The sequence below is a fragment of the Etheostoma spectabile genome, chromosome 11 (genome assembly GCF_008692095.1).
Source record: "Etheostoma spectabile isolate EspeVRDwgs_2016 chromosome 11, UIUC_Espe_1.0, whole genome shotgun sequence".
NCBI classification, from domain to species: Eukaryota; Metazoa; Chordata; class Actinopteri; order Perciformes; family Percidae; genus Etheostoma; species Etheostoma spectabile.
The window spans coordinates 18,531,055-18,551,940 of record NC_045743.1 but is presented as its reverse complement, the minus strand read 5'-3'; the positions used below and the strand labels follow the sequence as shown (position 1 = coordinate 18,551,940).

At 43.3% G+C, this 20,886-nt stretch overlaps 1 protein-coding gene across 10 annotated transcripts in view; it reads right to left on the bottom strand.

Moving 5' to 3' along the window:
- tns1b (tensin 1b) overlaps nt 1–20,886 on the bottom strand; it is a 231,673-nt gene that overhangs the window by 20,470 nt on the left and 190,317 nt on the right. For 9 of the 10 annotated variants that reach the window (XM_032528897.1, XM_032528887.1, XM_032528891.1 and 6 more), the window contains 2 exons: nt 2,797–4,308; nt 1,199–1,279 (listed from right to left, as the gene is read on the bottom strand). In XM_032528897.1, the coding sequence (XP_032384788.1) occupies nt 1,199–1,279; nt 2,797–4,308 (1,593 nt within the window). The remainder of the gene's footprint in view (nt 1–1,198; nt 1,280–2,796; nt 4,309–20,886) is intronic. The other variant, XM_032528893.1, reaches the window with a different exon arrangement.

The window sequence follows — 20,886 nt, the reverse complement described above, 5'->3', positions numbered from 1 at the left end:
AGCATGTAGTCAACCCCCCCCCCCCAAACAGAAACACACCCACCATTGCGCCTAGCCCAAAAACGGAGAGCCAGATGTACCCACGATGCACTGCTCAGCAACCGAGTACAGTCAAACACTGAGCTGTTGCCCTAGCTACGGCTAATGGTTTCCAGGTGGGAACGCTGGAGATTCTCGAGGACAGACATTTCTCAGCTATTTAAAATCCACTCATCATGTGGATGAGCATTGGGCTGGCTCCAAAAACATAAATTTCACAAGTTGTTTTTTTTTTCTTTTAAATGGGAGGGAAACTAAGGAAGAGGTCTTCTAAGGTAAGAGTGAGGAGATTGCATTCTTGGGAAGGTCACATAGTTTCTTACTGAATACTACTTGTAGAATAGAAACTAAAAAAACTTCATTCCAACTCTACAATCTTCTCTGTAACATTTAACTTTGTGTTGCATCACTTTAAAAACGATGTTGCAGTCAGCTGTAAAGAGACCAGACTGACCCTTTGACACCCTTGGGCCCTAAACAGAACAATCCTGTCTACGTTGTGGTCGCTGTGTCCCAGTGGACACGTACAGCTTTCGCTATGTTTCCAAGTGGGAGTTCGGTCTCTCTCCTAGATTTGGTGTCCTTTGTCTGTCTTTGTAAATCTTCAAAAAATAGTGTGAGTGAAAAAAGCAGCCTTGAATGAAGCCAGTGTATCCGGGCCTCGGTATTGTTCCCAGAGTTTGGCAGTATGGATCTTGTGACATGCACTCTCCTGGCAAGGGACAGAGCCTCCTTTGTGCCTCCCCTGTCTCGTTCTTGTGAAACTTTAACATTGTCCAATTGGGTCTTTTTTTCTCCGCCACAGCTGAGGTAATTCCCTAACCTTGAGGTAGAACAAAGGAATGAAGGCTGAGTATGTATGCAGAGAGGAATCAGTGGTTACATTGACAATGATGATAGAGAAAAAATGTGTTATGTGTGGAAGGGAGAAGGAGGAAGTGAAACAAAAAAACACAAAGTGTATCTGCAGACAGAGCATTCAATTATTGACTAAAAATTGACAAAGGATTAAATGCAAACCAAAGCCCACTGCACTCAAAGGCAAAGTAGATACAGACTTGAACTTGGACTACTTGAAGGAACACTTGGAAAAAAAGACCTTTCCCTTTTCTTTTTCCTTTTTTTTAAGTGTTCCTTCAGACAGGATGGGAGAACCAACCCGAGAAGGAGAGAGAACGGCGGTGCTCAGACTGAGAAGAGGTCATGCTGGGGATGACACTTTGGACACGAGCCGAGTATTCTGGGTAAACAGATGGATGATGAGAGAAAGAAGAAGGATGATGACAAAACTAAAAAGGAAAAAGAAAACAAGCAACACAAGGTCCCGCCTAGGAAAAGAACAAGAAGGTAACACACAGATAGTTTCCATGTACTACATATGGTATAAAAACACGCTCAGTCCTGTTCCCAGTTTGGACAACATACATGGTAAACTATGACTCCCACATTAAAAACCATAAGTGAGACATTTTTATCTTTACGGTCTCCAAACAAGCATTTAGTATTGTGTAATGTGGACCACTGCTCTACATTTAAATGGCAGTAAAGTGAAGTGAGTCGTAGTATTGATTTTAGAAAACCTCTTGCTGGCGTTTGTTATCTGAAGGCTCAGCTATCACACACTGCTTTATGTTGACTTTCTTGCTGCTCTGCAGGATGTCGGATGTGCTTATCTCGGGACAGTCAACCTGCTGGACTGGAGAGAACACTTCCTGTTTGAGCCTGAGTGATGAGGACTGATGAGGTGACATTCAGGAAATGAGATCAGGACAGAGCAGGGTTTTTCCGAGAGACACTGTGTGTACAGTGCAGGGCCAGGGGCAACAAAATGACTCTTCAGTCCATGTTCTGTGATTACACACAACTTGTACAATGAATAATACCTAGTAAAATGAGCAATAGGTTATTCAGAATTTGGCAATGACCGTTAAAGGTCCCATGACATGGTGCTCTTTGGATGCTTTTATATAGACCTTAGTGGTAACCTAATACTGTATCTGAAGTTCTTTTATTTAGACCTTAGTGGTCCCCTAATAGTATCTGAAGTCTCCTTTATATAGACCTTAGTGGTCCTAATACTGTACTGAAGTCTCTTTTATATAGACCTAGTGGTCCCTAATACTGTATCTGAAGTCTCTTATATAGACCTTAGTGGTCCCCTAATACTGTATCTGAAGTCTCTTATATAGACCTTAGGGTCCTATAAGTCATCTGAAGTCTCTTTTATATAGACCTTAGTGGTCCCCTAATACTGTATCTGAGTCTCTTTATAGACTTAGTGGTCCCCTAATACTGTATCTGAAGTCTCTTTTATATAGACCTTAGTGGTACCCTAATCCTGTATCTGCAGTCCTAGACCAACTGCCACTTTGCTCGTTTTAAAGCCATGATGTCTCTCTCTCTCCAAACTTTCATGCCATGGGACCTTTCAACAAATGGATAATGGGTTGGTTGTGGAAATAATATAATTCCACATGACATGTACCGAAGGTTGTAGTCTAACCCAGGCCTGCTGAGTTGAGAAGTAAACTTCTATTTACTTCTATATATGGCTAAGCTATCCAGGCTTAATATTGGATTTTTGAGGTTGGTTTTACCCCAGGAAAACATTTTATCATTCTGACCAGACTATATAAATATATAAGACCACGTAAATACATATGAAGATGCAACCTGTTGCTGGATAAAAGCTAATATTTGAGATGATGCTGAGGTCATAAATGGATCAAAATGAAATAACTTAATGTGAGATCTTACCAGCCACTCTTTGGGCCACCAGACCTTCAACGTTGAACACTTCATCTTGCTCACTTTCTCTTGGCTGTGGTGACGCTGAAGCAGCACTGGGGCTTCTCTGGGGCTCAAAAACCTCTGCAGACTGGGACAATGTGCTTGGTGGGTAGCTGTTGATGGGCTTGAGCTGGAAGTGACCAGATATAGTGGGGGAGGCTTGGGAGGAAGGACCCGTTCCAGCTCTTTCAGATGTGTAACTCAGAGATCCCTGCACAGGCGCAGACTCTGGAGTACTAGGCTTCCCAGGGGACATCTGAGCCGGAGACGAGTGGCTGGCCAGGCCGGAAATGGGGCCACCAAAGTGGGTGTGAATGGCGGCATCAGCCTGGGCGGAGGGCCTGGGTTGGCTCTGGGTGAAGGACGGCTGGGTGGTCACCACAACATTGTTTTCCTGCAGTGGAGCACTTTGGGACTTTGGCACCAGCGGACGGCCTGGTTCCAGGTCCAACATGAGGAGATTAAGGGTTTCAATAGATTGCTCAATTTCTTGCTGGGAGGCACTGTGGCGATGAGGGAACTGTGGGAGGCTGTGGTGGGTCGGCATCCCTGCTACTGAAGGCGGTGGACTAAAAGTAAAGCCTTCCGTTACTGGCTCATCCGTCACGCCAAACTGCTGCCACACGAGACCACGCTGGACGGCATCCCTGCTACTGGTGGTGCGGGTGGGAGCTTGTGGCATAGAACTTGTCTCTGCACCAAATGAGTGAGAGCGGTACAAATTGCCATTCTGCGTGGCAATGTAATCACCCGAGGATGGGGCTGAATCACTTTGGGTCAAAGTGACAGGTTTGTTGGATATGCCAACTTGTGGCTGGATGGCTTCCAGAGGCTTTTCTGGGACACTGCGCTCCAGATACGGCACATGCTCCTGGCCATTTACATGTGACCCAGGCTGGTAGTAAAGATCCGCTGGTGTAGCCCGACCATCTGTGGAGGAAAATGTCCCTAGACTGTCAACACTGTGGCCCTCTTGACTGGTGGGAAGCTCATCATCTAAAATGTCCGTCTCACGGTCAATGCTGTTGTGCCCATTGACATGGACCTGGGCAGGGACCAGGTGAAGCATGCCTCCAACAGCAGAGGTGGGGGTGGACAGGTAGCCCTGTCGATGCATGGGCCCCTCCAAGCCACTCAGCAGCTGCTCCAGCTCCTGCTTCTCTTGTGGACTAATTGCTTGTTGTGCAGTGGGGGCGTCGTGATTGGCTGAGGGTGGCTCCTCGCCTACAGGAAGGTGGGCCTGGCTCACTGTAGAAGCCTGTGTGGCTGCTGCTGCTTCATCAGTTCGGTCAGTTTTGATGGAGGCAGTAGAGTTTCCTGAGTCACTGCTCACTGACAAGGCATGGTCACCCGCAGGGAGGGCATGTTCAACAGCAGTGGGTGGGAGGCCATTCACTGGCACGGTTCCTTCGACAGACTCCTTTTTGCGAACTTTGGCGTAGAGGCTGCCGTCCAGGGGGCCTTCGGTGTGGATGACTTCTAAAAGAAACAAGAATGACACAGGTTCTGTTAGAATTAGACTAAGCCAAAGGCGACAACCAACAACCATCCAGCTTTCCCCTCGCGCTGCCCCCTCTTAGTGGATTAGCTGACTAATCGTGTCATTTTGGTCTTAGTTAACTAACATTTTAGACAATCAGTGATTTTTATTCCTTTTTTATGATAAAGGACTTATTTCTAAAAAACGTATGGGTAAACACAAACTTAAAAAAATGTCTTGCATTTTGCATGATTTTTTGTGGAGAAACTAAGTTTTACAGATCTATGAATTAAATCAAGTAATGGATAAGTCGACAAAATGAATGAAATATGAATTTCTTTCCAGAACCCTTTCATTTTTAATCACTCAAGTATCTTTAGAACCAAACTACTTGGCTACTTCAGAAATAAACGTGTATTCTCTAGGCACACAGGATTCATCAAGACACTAGAGTCAGGAACTGTCCTAGAGAGAGAAGCAGGGGTATCAGGAGATTGTGTGGGCATGGCCAAAACAGCTGCAGTTAAATTAAATCCTGGCTCATGTCCACCTATTCTACCAGCTTCAGGAAATGAGTCGGGTCTGTGGCATGCACTGTGGAAAAAACGATGAAATCACAGAAGCCTGCACTTTCTCAAGCCATTTGGATTCATCTGCGCCACCTGAGGGATGCGGGCATAAAAGAAGAGGAATCGGTTGTTGATTTTATTGTTGATCCCCTGAACTGTGAACAGGACAAGCCGGTTTAGAAAACGGATGGATGAATGGACTTCACAGACCTTAAATCGACTGATTTGCTCACTCATAAGATGGAATGCTGCAATGCAGATGGTGTTCACTGAACACAAGTGCACACGCTCAAACACCGTACATACACTCATGCACACACCGGCACACCAAAGACCAGTAAAGAGGAAGGAGGGTGCCCCAATAAGAGGAATTAATTCATCACTGGAAAATCAGCCTCACTGAGAAAGCAAGGCCTCAAGGCTTTTCCTGGCTTCTGAAACCCAAAGCAAAACAAAATCTTGAAATACGGAGAGTCACACTAAAGAGGTTGAAACACACACACACACACACACCCCCAAACACACACACACACAAGCTTGTTCTTTTTTCTGCCAAGGTATTGTGCAGGCGTCAGATAATTCCTCTTCCACTGACCATTAAAGTCCCAAGAACTAACTCATGATGAGGCTTGTCCTGATAACCCAATCTGATTCTACAGCTGGGATCGGAGCTGCACAAAGAAGCTGTCTGTGTCTCTGAAACTTATAGATAGCTCCATCTCAGCTTTAGTGAATACGGGGCTCTGTAATGGAGCTTGGTGGGCGTACACAGGCTGGGTACAGCCAGGTCTCCTTGGCCGGCCCGGGGCAACTTGCCAAGGGAATGGCGCACTTGGGCGACCGCATTGTCAGGCTGCTGATGGAAACAAATGTGGTTGCTCTTGGTCAAAGACAAACACAGTGTATGTGTTTCTGCTGCTAATCCAGTGAGTTTGTTTTGATTCGTACATTGGTGGACCACATTGGGGAAAAAGAGGCTGTTAGCTTCTAGCACGTCTGGTCTGATAATGGCCTGCATGCCATGTGGACAGTGTGTCTTGGTGGTCTAGTCAGATCAGTATAGTTGTCATCATTAGGGCGTAATCTACTTTTGATTTCACCTGTTTGATTTCTGACTTCACTACGTCTTCTTAGTTCATTTATTTGAAGAATTTTTTTCTATTTAGTTATTTGGATGTGGGAATTGTTTTTAAAAATCAAATTTTTTTTATTGAATTTTTTTTATTAAAGATGAAATAAAATTTCCATTGCACATCTGTTGTTTTGCACAGTTTATCTAAATAAAGGAAAACTTTTCTGCTATTTTTCTGCTGCTCCTTCTGTTAGAAGATTGTGAGAAAATTGTATTGTGAACTAAAAATCCTGAATCGCACATCCTTAGTCACCGTTACCATAGCCAATACAGACCATAGCCTTAAAAACACACCAATTATCATGCACATTTTCAGATTTCTGGGAGCTGTCAATGTGCATTCTCCACTAAAGTCAATTCCATCTCCAACTGAAAGGTTATCTGCTATAACAGGAGGCTCCAAATCAAGTCATCATAACACATTTATATGGCCCATGAAACTGCTAGTATCAAGTTTGGGGCTGTGGATGCATTCCCGTCCACATGAGCACATAAACACACACACTTTTAATGCATCAGCCATGCCGGTAAACATAGACATAAGTCATGAAAGAAGAGCTCCCCTCACTTTCTCCATTTCAGCACCTTTATAGTCACCTGCCCCTGGAGCCAAATGGCACTCGTGCATTAGGATGAGCAGTCACACAGTTAAGCTGACTTCACACCGGGAATGCCTGAATTACAACACTAAAAACAAGTCGCCTTAAAGTAAGTCAAAGCCTTCAACAGAATACACAGAAACCCCGCCACAGGAAGAGGATCCCCTACCTGTGTGAGCAGTAGAAAACAGTACAGTCCCAATCTAAACTGAAAAAATCCCTCCAGATTATCCCCCCCAGGGTGGGACATGAGGGATTACAGCTGGAGTTGGAGGAGTGGGTTTTGGCTACCGTTCCTTCTCCTCCTCCCTCTACCTCAATAGCTGTGTGTCCGGATCAGGAGAGCTACTGCTGCTGCTGGCTGCTCAGAGGCTCGCGCTAGTCTAAAGGCTGCCCCTGCTGTGTGTGTGTGTGTCGGTGTGTGTGTGTGTGTGTGTGTGTGTGTGTGTGCGCGCATGTGGGAGGTCTGTCACAAAAGCCTGTTTGACGGTGGATGTGGGAGGTGTGGGGGTAAGGGACCATTGAAATAGTGGTGGAAGAAGTATTCAGATGTGACAGTGCTGCATTGAAAACGTTACGTAATTAAAAGTATGGAAGTATCATCAGGAAAATGTATTTAAAGTGTTGAAAGTGAAAGCACTCAATGCAGAAAAAACCTCACATTTTAGAATCAGGAAACGAAAAAAGCTACAAAAGCGTAAAAAAAGTGTCAAAAATGTGTATGATTGTCTGATCATTTCAGCTGGACTTGTAGGCCGTTATATTGTTGGGTAGTTTTATTTAAAATAAAACATCCGATTTGATAAACTACATGTGTTTTGTGTGCAAAAATCTAATGGTACCAAAGCTGACAGTTGAATGTAGTGGAGAAAAACGTTAAATATGTCTCTCTGAAATGTAGCGGTGTAGAAGTAGAAAGTGGCATGAAAAGAAAAGACTCAAGTAACGTTCAAGTACCTCAACATTTGTACTTGAGTATATGTACTTAGTTACATTCCACCACTGGAAATAGAGTACAGAGTGTGATAGCATGACATCAGTCCCTTTGGTTGGGCTCTATATCACACTTCTACTTTGCCACTCGCGCACATTGTGCAACAAAAAAAAGGTTCTCCAGTGTATAACACTTGTTTAAGGAAAATATTGTTTTGAACGTTACACTGGTAGAAATGAGCCCTTTCCGTGCACGCATATCCAGAGGTGCCCCTCCTTTAGCCCGCTGGAGTCGAAAACACTCATGTAATGGAAAGAGTTACATCGTCCAACAACATTGGTCCAACGTTTAACGAGCTCTCTCCAAGCTAGGAAGCAGGGAGAAAACTCCACACCCTGCTGCAGGCAGATGGAGAAAACAGAAAAGCTTAGTGGGTAAAAAAAAATAGAAAAGATGAGAAGATTGAGTGGCTGCTGGTCGGATGTATGGTCGGAGGGGCTCGTTGTCTTTCTGGCAAAGCCTAGAAATAATGGAGTCAAATAAAGATGATTTATAGCAGTTGTTCACTTGGATGGAAGGAGGGTTTACAAATGCAATGTACTGTAACATATGCACACAAAACAGCCCCCCCCCCACACACACACACACTGTTTAAAAGCCCTTCAGTCTTCTGTTAATATCACCTAGCAATCTGCACACATTAGCATGTCCCATCACTATCGCACACCACAATCCAGAACAACTCCACACAGTACGTCACTCTTGCTGGCCTCACTGGTGGAATGTAACTAAGTACATCTACTCAAGTACTGTACTCAAGTACAAATTTGACTTGGTACTTGTACTTTACTCGGGTCTATTGTTTTCATGCCACTTTCTACTTCAACTACACTACATTTCAGAGAGAAATATTCTACTTTAGTTACTCCACTACATTCATCTGACAGCTTTAGTTACTAGTTACTTTAGTTACTCCACTACTCATCTGCACAGCTTTAGTTACTTAGTTACTTTAGTTACTCCACTACATCATCTGACAGCTTTAGTTACTAGTTACTTTAGTTACTCCACTACATTCATCTGACAGCTTTAGTTATAGTTACTTAGTTACTAGTTATTTAGTTACTCACTACTTAATCTGACAGCTTTAGTTACTAGTTACTTTAGTTACCCCACTACATTCATCTGCACAGCTTTAGTTACTAGTTACTTTAGTTACTAGTTACTTTAGTTACACACTACATTCATCTGACAGCTTTAGTTACTAGTTACTTTAGTTACTTCTTTACATTCATCTGACAGCTTTAGTTACTAGTTACTTTAGTTACTCCTCTACATTCATCTGACAGCTTTAGTTACTAGTTACTTTAGTTACTTTAGTTACTCCACTACATTAATCTGACAGCTTTAGTTACTAGTTACTTTAGTTACTCCACTACATTCATCTGACAGCTTTAGTTACTAGTTACTTTAGTTACTAGTTACTTTAGTCACTTTGGATTCCTGCAAAACACATGTAGTTTACAAAATACAATGTCATATTAAAAGCTATACTACCCAACAATATAACGGCTACAGGCCCAGCTGAGATGACCAGCTGGAACATTTAATGGATTAACAGAACTGTTTGAATCGTTTCCACTTTCTAAAACATGGGGATGTTTCTGCATTGAGTACTTTTACTTTTAATACTTTAAGTACATTTTCCTGATACTTACATACTTTTAATTAAGATCATTTTCAATGCAGGACACTTACTTACAACAGAGTATTTTTTTTAAAGTGTAGTGTTAGTACTTTTACTTAAGCAGAGGATGGGAATACTTCTTCCACCGCTGGTTGGCCTCCACAAAACTCTCTTTTTCTATTTACACGCTTGTATCAAGTAGATTCAATGGAAGTCGCGTGATTCTAGATTACTGCGAAACTGTTTTCCCTCATTTGACTCACAGATTTTCCCACTCTTCTTTCCTCTCTTTCAGCTCTTTCTTCTCCCTTTCTACCCCCACATCCTTCCCCTGGCCTCTCACTCTATTCTCTCAATGAGGATGATGATGCTGCTGCTGATGATGCTGATGATGATGGTAACTGCGATGCGGCCAACTGTGATCCTATGGTCCCACTCTCACATCAAGTAAAAAGCCCAATTTTAGCCGGCCCTCTTCACCTGGCTCATGTCTTCACTTTAGAGACGACGTGACGTGATCGAATCACAGGATCCCCATTTGTACTACAGGAAATCCAACCCGTCACTTTTTACGCCAAGCAGACTATTTATGTTGAGACTGCTTCTGTGTCTGCTGCTGTTTTCATTCGGTTTTGAAATGAACACACCACGTAAGCCTCTGCAAATAACCGCTGACGGTGTCCCGTCCCGTGATAAGAAAGGCCATGTGAGATATCTTACAATGTGTGTGTGTGTGTGTGTCCACGCTGGTGTGTTTTTACATCCTCCCCAGAAAGAAAATACTTGCTCTGTGATCACAAGCACATTAGTCAGTGGAGAATGTGTGCGACTCAGACCCCATCGCCGTGACAAATTAGAGGGAGAGCGAACCATGTCTGACCAGTGTGGAGTGACCAACAGGTTGCATTACATCCTCTGCATTAGAAATACTTAGTTTGATCACTAAATGCTTTAGAAAGCAGCAGCAAAGAACAAGATCCTCTATTTGTAGAGCGTCCTCTGGTGGACAGACTATGCAACGCCATCACTAACAATGGGAACGTTGTAACGACGTCCTCTGGTGGACAGACTATGCAACGCCATCACTACAGGGACGTTTTAGAGCGCTCCTCTGGTGGACAGACTATGCAACGCCATCACTAACAGGGACGTTGTAGAGCGTCCTCTGGGGGACAGACTATGCAACGCATCACTAACAGGACGTTGTAGAGCGTCCTGGTGGGACACGCTATGCAACCCATCCTAACAGGGACGTTTAGAGCGTCCTCTGGTGGACAGACTATGCAACGCCATCACTAACAGGGACGTTGTAGAGCGTCTGGATTCTGATGTATGAATATAAAAAAAAATTAAGAAAAAATAAGATTTAAAAAAAAAATGCCGATACCAATATTTCTGGAAATGCCTAGTGTCGGGCTCTACCATATACGGTATATACATTTTTTATTTACCATTATTCATACAAGTAATCACATTGAGACTCAGGGTCTCATTCTCTAGAGAGACGTGTTAGGGACAGTACATCAGTTACAGACTAGTCTCTTTGACAGGGTCAGGGTCCTCCACACAGCGGTCGGGGCGGGGGAGGGAAACATTATCGGGTTTAATTTCTTGATCAGAATCGTCACTTCTAAAGACAACACATGAGGAGACATTTCGAAAAACTTAGAGTTTTCAAAAGAACGTACATCGCATGTCAGTCAGTCCGTCTGACCTAAACATAATATGGATTTCCTGCATTTTTCTGCTCTTTCACTCTGTTTTGGCTGGAAAGAGATATGATGTTCGCCGACAGCGGATCCAAATAAACAAAACACATTTAAGTGAATTATGGGTTAAAATAAAAGAAAAACACGATACATACATGAATAGATTTTTCCCGTACGCCTATTAGACATTAAACAAATATTGCAGATACACAACATCGTAGATCAAAACTGAACTCTAGAAAATAATAAAGAAAATAGAAATATATCAAAGAAAAGTATTGGATAATAAGTGTTGGAGGTGGAAGGGGCTGCCGGATATTTTGAGGTTCTGCGGGCCAGATGGTGCAACTGTGTGACCTCTTGATATTTAAACTTTCACCTCTGACCCCTGCGGCAATAGATCCCCCTTTACAGCGGAAATAGCATGTTTCCCATCTAACTTACATGGACAAACACGCCATTTGCTACGCTGTGCTTGGGTGTGCATTCCAAAACAGTTGTGTGTGTGTGTGTGTGTGTGACATTAACGAAAAGCAATGATGAAACATTTTCGGAGAACGTCCCCTCGGGCTTCCACTGCTGCGAGCGCTAATAGCCCGACAAGAATAAAACTCTCTCAAGTGTACGCCCAAGAGAATAAAGAAAGAGCTTCAGTAACTGTACATGATGGTCTAACAGTATGCAAGTATAGCCTGGTACTATATTTGGTAAAGGTTTATGGCTGATTATTTGGTAAGAAAGCATGCTGTATTGTGTGAGATTACTGTGGCCTTGTTAATGATCTACACAAGAGGCTGTTATGTGTTCTGAGCTGGGCTAATTTGACTTGTGAAGATCAGAGAAGACCGATAAAGAGTCAACAGAAACCTAGTCTATATTGACGACGTTCCACTTCTGGGATTGTTGAAATTCTGCCGGATGTCCCTCATTTCGGCTGGATGTCCGTCCCCTTCCTCTGTCTCTGTGTTGGCGCTCTAGCCTCCGGTGGATTTCTGAGGACTATGGTTACCTGGTCCTCAGATCTCTGCAGGGTAAATCCAGACAAGCTAGCTAGACTATCTGTCCAATCTGAGGACAGGGTTACCTGGTCCTCAGATCTCTGCGGGTAAATCCAGACAGCTACATACTATCTGTCCAATCTGAGGCTATGGTTACCTGGTCCCTCAGATCTCTGCAGGGTAAATCCAGACAGCTAGCTAGACTATCTGTCCAAGCCAAGGTTTCTGTTTGACTAAAACTACTTTTTGAACGTACAAAACAAAACAATGTCCTTCCCGAGGATATTTTGCAGCAGCACCGTGGCTCAGTCCGGCGCTTAGCTCCGCCCGAGACGATTGCGATTGGTTTAAAGAAATGCCAGTAAACCAGAGCACATATATTTCTCCCTTCCCAGAATGCTGTGTGAAATAGCCAGACATTCCTCCACAGAGCGTTAGAGGAAGGTCTGACAATGCCAGACTACGCTAACACAACCATTGTCTCGTAAGTTGCTTACGGATAGTGAGACAAATTAATTCATCAACAGGATTTATTTGAATACAAATTAATAATCCGTCAAATTATGCTTAATACTAATAACGCCAATTACCGCTGTGCAATTAACAGAATTTTGTCTCCTAACAATCACAAAAGCATTGTAATCAAGATGATTATTTCACACATTATGCTTTGCAGATAAACTCTTATTTTATCTTGTGTTGTGGATGACACATGCACTTTTGCTAAACTCAGTCAGCCAACATTTGAATATATTTTTTACATTGTTTACTTTAATGGGAATTCAAAAAGTCCAACTGGGAAAAGTATCAAGGGAAATGTCGCTGTTCAAGGTGTTTCCCATTTGATTTCACTGTATTTTAATTCCAATAAAGGCAACATCTTTCCAAAAGTCAATGATTAATCGTGTTAAATATTTGTGATTTTAATATTGACCAAAAATAATTGCAATTATGATCCACAATGGAGCAGCCGAATGTCAATGCAAGTTGAATTAGGGTGTGTATTTTCAGGATTCCATTAGTGGAGAAGCACACCAGAATATACAGTACAGTTAAATACAGTTTATTTATTGGCAGCATCAATAGCCCCGAAAGGCTTAGTCAGATGTAAGGACACTTTCCCTGCAGCTCATTAAATATACATCAAAGATCTTGTGAATCAATGTGTGAGTGCAAACTCGCTAAGATTGGAAAAACAAAAGCCAAGGTAATGGGAGTCTGGTCTGGAACCGGGGGGGGGGGGGGGGGGGGGGGGGGGGGGATAGTGATGGATATTGATATGGATGTTCTGTTCACCTTAAAACTAAACTTGATCGACCAATCACAATCGTCTGGGTGTGCTCCGAACACAACAACGGCGCTTCTGCAAAATAGCCCGGGAAGGAACTTGTTGTTTTGGTAAGGTAGTTAGTTGTCAACAGGAAACTCAGAATGGACAGATAGTCTAGCTAGCTGTCTTGGATTTACCCGCAGAGACTGAGGACAGGTAACCCTAGTCTCAGATTGGACAGATAGTCTAGCTAGCTGTCTGGATTTACCCTGCAGAGATCTGAGGACCAGGTAACCATAGTCCTCAGATTGGACGATAGTCTAGCTAGCTGTCTGGTTTTACCTGCAGAGATCTGAGGACCAGGTAACCATAGTCTCAGATTGGACAGATAGTCTAGCTAGCTGTCGGATTTACCTCGCACGAGATTGAGGACCAGGTAACCATAGTCTCAGATGGACAGATAGTTCAGCTAGCTGTCTGGATTACCCTGCAGAGATCTGAGGACCAGGTAACCAAGTCCTCAGATTGGACAGATAGTCTAGCTAGCTGTCTGAATTACCTGCAGAGATCTGAGGACCAGTAACCATAGTCCTCAGATTGGACAGATAGTCAGCTAGCTGTGGATTTACCGCAGAGACCTGAGGACCAGGTAACCATAGTCCTCAGAAATCCACCAGAGGTTAGAACGCCAACACAAAGAAAGAGGAAGGAGACGGAGATCTGGTTGAAATGAGGGACATCCAGCAGAATGTCCGGCGGCACCTGAACTATCCCAGAAGTGGAACGTCGTCGATATGGACTACTACTGCTACTGGTAGCAGTATCTGTATTACAAGAATATGCCTTCAAGTTTTTATTGTGATCACATTTTTTGTATTTTTTATATATTCAAAATTTATACACAGCGACAAACAATTACAAGAGACCTGGGAATGCGTCCCTGGGCCAAAGAACACAGAGAGGAAAGACGAGAAGGAGACAAAACAACACAATGCTGAAACCTGCCGGCAGTGTTGGGAAGGTTACCCTATTTAAAATGTAATAGTAATTATTACATATAACAACATTTTTAAACCTGGCAGTGTTAACCTTACAACAGTTCTCAACACTGACTACTGTCAAACTCCTTTTAAAATCACACAAATTAGGAATGTAATAATTTAATTTTGAAGAACAGCCACCATAGAATTGCACCGAACTAGTAACTAAACTGCTGTGCCCCCCCCCCCCCCCCCCCCCCCCCCCCCCCCCCCCATGTTATCATAAACATTTTCATTAGTAACTGTAATTTAAATACACATTCTTTTCCCCAGTAACTGTCATGGATTACAGTTACCTTTATTCTGTAATTAGGTTAACTAGTAACCCCCTAACCCTGCCTGCCAGCAGTAACCTGCGGCCAGTATTGGTCAGAGGTCGGAGCTATATTTAGCACAAACACTACTGAAAACAAATGTATGGGCTAGACATAACCAACACCCACACATGCCATGTGCTATATATCAGCCAGACAGATCATCCATGCAGAGCATTATGTTTCACTCTGGATGAGGCTGTGTCTCAGGAAAAGCCATTAGTGGTCGTTAGCAGCACGGCTGCGTAGGGAAAATCTTGAGGGCCAAATGAGGAGAGAGTCTGATGAGCTGGCTGGAGCTATCTCGCCCCAGAGGTGAGGAGAATCGTGGATGGTAACTCCGCTAGCTACGGTCTGGAGATACAACAGACACAGAGACACCTCATTTTGGTCTGAAGCCTTGGTAGTGTCTGCAGATCCTCCTTTAAGTCAGCTCTCGTGCTAATTGGCATCGTGGTAAATCATTCAGACATAAAGCTTGTCTTGCTCCTGACCAGATACTTCCTGGTTTTAGAGCTGCATGGACATGATTCTTTACACTGGCTTCAGCTGTCAAGAATCTTTGGAAAACTTTCAATTGATGAAAATGTTGTGATTATTGGGATGTAAAACTTTCCTGTGTCTTAAATGACAGAAAGAGAACGAGGAAAAGCAGATCATGAGAGTAAAAAAAAAAAAGCTCTTAATTGTCCCCAAAGGTATTTCTCTGGCCTCTGGTGGTGTTTTTGTAGTTTTTTTGTAGCATTTATCAATACTTAAACAGTATTTCTTGACTGCCTTGACCACTTGAACTTGACTCATAAGAAAGTACAAGGCATAACATTTCCCTCTAATGTTCTCCCCAATCTGGAGTTCCATTGTACTGAAATTCATCAATCTGCCATTTCAGTCCCTCTGTTGGCCTGGACATTGTGTCACCAGCAACGTCTTTACACCTAACAGCGAGGACAGAAAAGATGTCTCAACTGCAATGGCCACTGACACAGTCAGTACAGTGCCCTGTACCCGGCTCACAGTAACCTTCTCTTCACAATATAATTGTAAGATTAGCTAAACTTTTGAGCTACAACTAATTTTGTAGGATATCATACGAATAGTTGTGCATGTGTTTGGGTAAGATATCATACAGATGAGATACATTTGAGAAAACCAGACTTGGTCAGCATGTGTTCCTTGCTGTTAACTAGCAGTATAATGCTGCTTTTTCAAGCAATGCAGAAAACAGTGTTATGACAAAGACCATGAAAGGCAGGTGCATGAATAGAACTCCCTTTAAAAAGAAAGGTAATAACAAGGAAGGGGAGGCCAGTGTTCCCAATGGAGCCAAAATGAAAGTGTTTGAGTTCATGATGAAAACGTAGTCCCTTTCTCCTTGTAAAGTTCATCTACCGTGTCCATCCAGCCCTTGGCTCAGGAGGGGTCTATTCAGTCCGCTGACTGACCCATGCAGAACGATGCACTGGGCCAATAACACCCCCGTAACAAGACAGCAGTGCCTGATAAAGAAAGTTCAACACTTGGTCTTTGTCTCCCTACTTTCTTTTCCCATCCTTTGCTTTTTCTTGATTCCTAGTGTCTACTTAAGCGTGATTTATTTATTTCTGCGTTAAATCACAGACCCTACGTCGGACCCTACATCGTAGACTGGCGTGCGCTTCTCGAAAAATGTAACTACACGTCGCGGCTATGCACACCGCTTGGCCGTGGCTTGGTAGCGTTGCATTTCACCCTGCTCAATTCATGATTATCCTTCTCCATAAACAAGATGAAATCAAGGAGAGGGTTAACTTCTCCTGCTACAGATTTCCCACCGTGGTCAGAAAGAACCGGGGAACCCACTATGACTCTAGAGTTGTTACTCGCTCCGAAGATCACCGTCACTCTCTCACTCGCTCTACCACACCAACACACACATACACACATGCCGGCCCTGCTATTCTCTTAAAGACAGCGACCCACAAGTCTAAACTTCAGGCCACTTAAGTAGGCTATGGCGAAAGCGCTGCGTGGAGCCTCTGCAGAACCATAAATCACGCTTTAAGCTAATTGGGACCAGTTGCGGGCCTATGCAAGGCCATTTTACACCAGGCAAGCACAGTGAAGTCAATGTAGACTGTCAGCTGAAAACAGAGGAGGCGGTCTACTTGAGGTGGCTGCAAAACAGCTGTCAAGCTAGAAAAGTTAGCCTTACAAACTCAATCATGTCAAAATTGCCAGATGTTTAAATGTCTATATCATACACAAGAAAAGGTCAACCGTTGTATAAGACAAAGTGACTTCTAAGGATCTCCTTCTTCAGCGCAGATACATCTACACTGGATAGAAACTCTTGTAAGAAGCACTTGTGGAAAGTGATTAAGATTATTTATGTCCTGGCTCCGCGATGGCATTTCAGCCAGATCAGCTGTGTAAAGATGGCTGGAGAAAAAGAAAGAGTGAGAGAGACTAGTCTGGCCAACAGCTACAGGAAAGCTGTATCAGTGAGGCGGTAACAGAGCACTCACCCAGGACTAGCCAAGATCTGCAAAGATCTTTACAATACTCACGCTGTAGTGCAACAATACAAGTACACCATCATTTTTCCTGGGTGAAATTAAACTTTTAAGGATTTGTTTATTACAAAAGTATCTGAGAAGTTACTAAGAAACCCCTGTCATGCCGCAGCCAGTCTTCAAGCAGGGACACTCCTCAACAAAAGGCACTTGTTCTTTTTTAGTGTCCAATGCATTCTTTTAATGAAGGCCTTTATTTTTCTGTCTTGGCGATTATGCAATCAGTTGAGCAAAGTTTGGAGTCAAAGCAGCCTAATCCGCCCAAAGCCTCGGACTAGACTGAGGGATTGATAGCATGGACGCTTGTTGCCAACACACAAAAAGACCAGACGGTTAACCTCTGCATCTTCTAGAGAAACGCCTTGGCCAATAACATGTCTACATTTCGATGAGATCCCATTCTCATGAAGCAAGTTAGCTTTTAGCATCAGGGGGATGGGGGGGGGTCAGAGTCGGCTAAGAAGTGTCAGATGTGAGAAAGTTCTGGCCAGCAGATATCGTGAGATGGGGACATCTGCTGTTCCAGAGCCTGATGTTCACACTGAAATCAATTCACACGTACGCACATGTACGAGTTGATCTCATTTTCATTAGATCAGGATACAAGTCATCTGGAGAATTATGGCTACCATAACAACATCTGCAGAATGGATTCATGCTCTCCTCGCTTATCCTGCTGAACAACCCGTGAGCAAGATGCTGACTTCAGATCAAGTGCGCTACTCTGCAGCCGACCCGGGCCTCCTTCCATCAAAAACACTTTCCCTACCAGATCAATTTAAGTGTCTGATTATTATTAGCATTTAAGTAGGGCCAACGATTATTGTGACTGTTGATTAACCTGTTTGGTGTATAAAATGTCAGAAAAGGGTGAAAAATATCAATCAGTGTCTTCCAAAGCCCAAGATGACGTCCACAAATGTCTTGTTTTGCCGAAGATATTTTAGTTTACTGTCACAGAGAGAAGAAACTAGAACCTATTCACCTTGAATGAGCTAGAATCAGAAAGTTCTTACTTTTTTCATAACAACACGATTCAAATCAATGAGTTATCATTATCAGTTGTGCAAATAGTTGGCGATTAATTTAGTAGTTGACAACTAATTGATTAATCTTTGCAGCTCCACATTTGAGTCCTATTGTACAGAGCTCAGAAAAGACGAGAGGGCCATGGCAACAGTTTGAGTTCAGGAACTTCAAACGCATTTTGGCTAAAGGGGCCAAGGGGGTGAAGTCCAATACCTATTGACCACTAATCATTCAGCCGTACCTGCAGTGACGAGTCAACGGTGCATTCATTTGGAATTCGTAATGGCCATATATCCCCGTTGTCCGTGGTAATTGGCGGCTCACCTGGCTCTTGGACTACAGTGCTCCCGGGCCAACGGACCGGTTGAATCTCAGTCATTCATTGAACCAAAACATCCTCAGTGGTGATGTCATCCTGTTGCTTCTATCTCCACCAATCTTACATAACCCCCCTCCAACCCTGTCTGCAGCAGACAACACAAATAAAGACTTAAATCTGCCCTGATTCATTTGGGCCCTGCTCTCCTGCTATAGGAATGTAACAACAAGTAGTCAGTGCCCAAAAGGGAAGACATGGCCGACTCATCTCTTCTATTGGATAAGTTAAGGCTCCGGGGACGGCAACATAGAACCTTTGACTAATGTGTATGCGATCACAGAGAAAGCATTAACCTCCTAGAGAGAAAGTGCCAAACAACACACACATGCACACACAACACACAGTGCACACACACCTGGGCTGCCTCGTCTCGACACAGGGAAATGCTTATTGGACCTTGGATAAACAGTAACTTATAATAAGCTCGCATAGAGACGTCAAGGAGATGACTCATTCTGTCTAAAGTGCCTGAGAACTCCACTTCACAGAGCTCAAAAAGTCTTACGCTAATACAGATTTATTACAACCTGGGTCTTATTTTTTTCATATTGAATCATTTGCTGAGATCTGGGAACACTGCTACAATGACGTTAACCCCAGATGAACCAGGAAGTCTGTCTGAAAACTAAATGTGTGTTTAATAAATTTACAGTTTGCATTTGTTGCATTTCATTCATATTAGTTTGGTTAACCTGGGGGGGGGGGGGGGGGGGGGGGGGGGGGGGGGGGGGGGGGGGGGTCGCCACGTTCCCAGATCCCAGCAATACACCTGGCAAGCTGAATGCTATTGTTCCTGATAGGAATGATGGCTAAAACTACACAGATAGAGCCAAGATGTAAATCTGAAATACCTTTTAAGCCACAAAAAAATAAATAAGAGAGCCATTTGTGCCTGCATTGGACCACAACGCTCTATCATTATTGATTAAAAGCATTTGTTCAATTTCAAAAGATAACTCTTCAAGTTAGCGCAGTTGAAATGGTAAACAAGGTTAACATATAAAACACAGAGTGGCCAAGTGTTAGGATAATAGACGACCTGATGTCAATAAGTAATTAAGTATGTGTATATCAAGTTTCTGATTCCTTGCAAACCTCCACCTCTACAGTACAGAGAATTCTATACTCACAGGTTGGGAAAGACATCAGCTGCTGAATTTGTGACAACCTTTTCTCTCCAGGGTCGAAAGAGCAGAGGACAAACTGGACCTAGGCCCACGGCTGAATTCTTCAACAACTATCAAAGCTTGGGAAAAAAAGGCGTTGGCTGCCTCACGCTGGAGGGACATCGAAGAAATGCTGGACACATTCACCCATATAACCCTTACAAAGTGTCTTGTCTGTGCTGCATGCACAAAGCCACTCTGACATTCTCGGTCACTCCTCCTGGGAATGTGTGCACAAAACAGCTTCACAGTGTGCCTTTAACTCCTGCGACTCCTCCGAGGAGAGAGACATTCTGGGGAGAGACTAGACCTTCCAGAGAGAGGGAAAGTAGTATTAAATTCCAGTTTAAGGTGGCTTAATATTTAACACAGCCCAAGTTTTGACCAAATGACAAAACAGTTCAGAACCAGAGGGGAAACGAGATCTAGAAATCCCAAAACACTGACTGTAGAAGAGCTATTTTTGTTGTTGATTTCCCACTGCTAAATACCCATCTTAAAGGTCCTATGACATGCTGCTTTGGATGGTTTTATTTAGACCTTAGTGGTCCCTAATACTGGATCTGAAGTCTCTTTTATATAGACCTTAGTGGTCCCCTAATACTGTATATGAAGTCTCTTTTATATAGACCTTAGTGGTCCCTAATACTGTATCTGAAGTCTCTTTTATATAGACCTTAGTGGTCCCCTAATACTGTATCTGAAGTCTCTTTTATATAGACCTTAGTGGTCCCCTAATACTGTATCTGAAGTCTCTTTTATATAGACCTTAGGGGTCCCTAATACTGTATCTGAAGTCTCTTTTATATAGACCTTAGTGGTCCCCTAATACTGTATCTGAAGTCTCTTTTATATAGACCTTAGTGGTACCCTAATACTGTATCTGAAGTCTCTTTTATAGAGACCTTAGTGGTCCCCTAAAACTGTACCAGCCAAATTCTCATGGTGGGCAAAGCAGAGAAAGGGGAGGTAACCTTGCCCCTTTGACCTCATAAGGGGGAAGAGTCCAGATTGGCCCATCTGAGCTTTCATCTCCTCAAAGGCAGAGCAGGATACGCAGGGCTCTGTTTACACCTATCACCATTCCTAGCCACTGGGGGACCATTGGCAGGCTGGGGGAACTCATATTAGTTAAAAAACCTCTGTTAAATGTTCATGCCATAAAGCCTTTAATGTTAACTGCTATATATATATATATA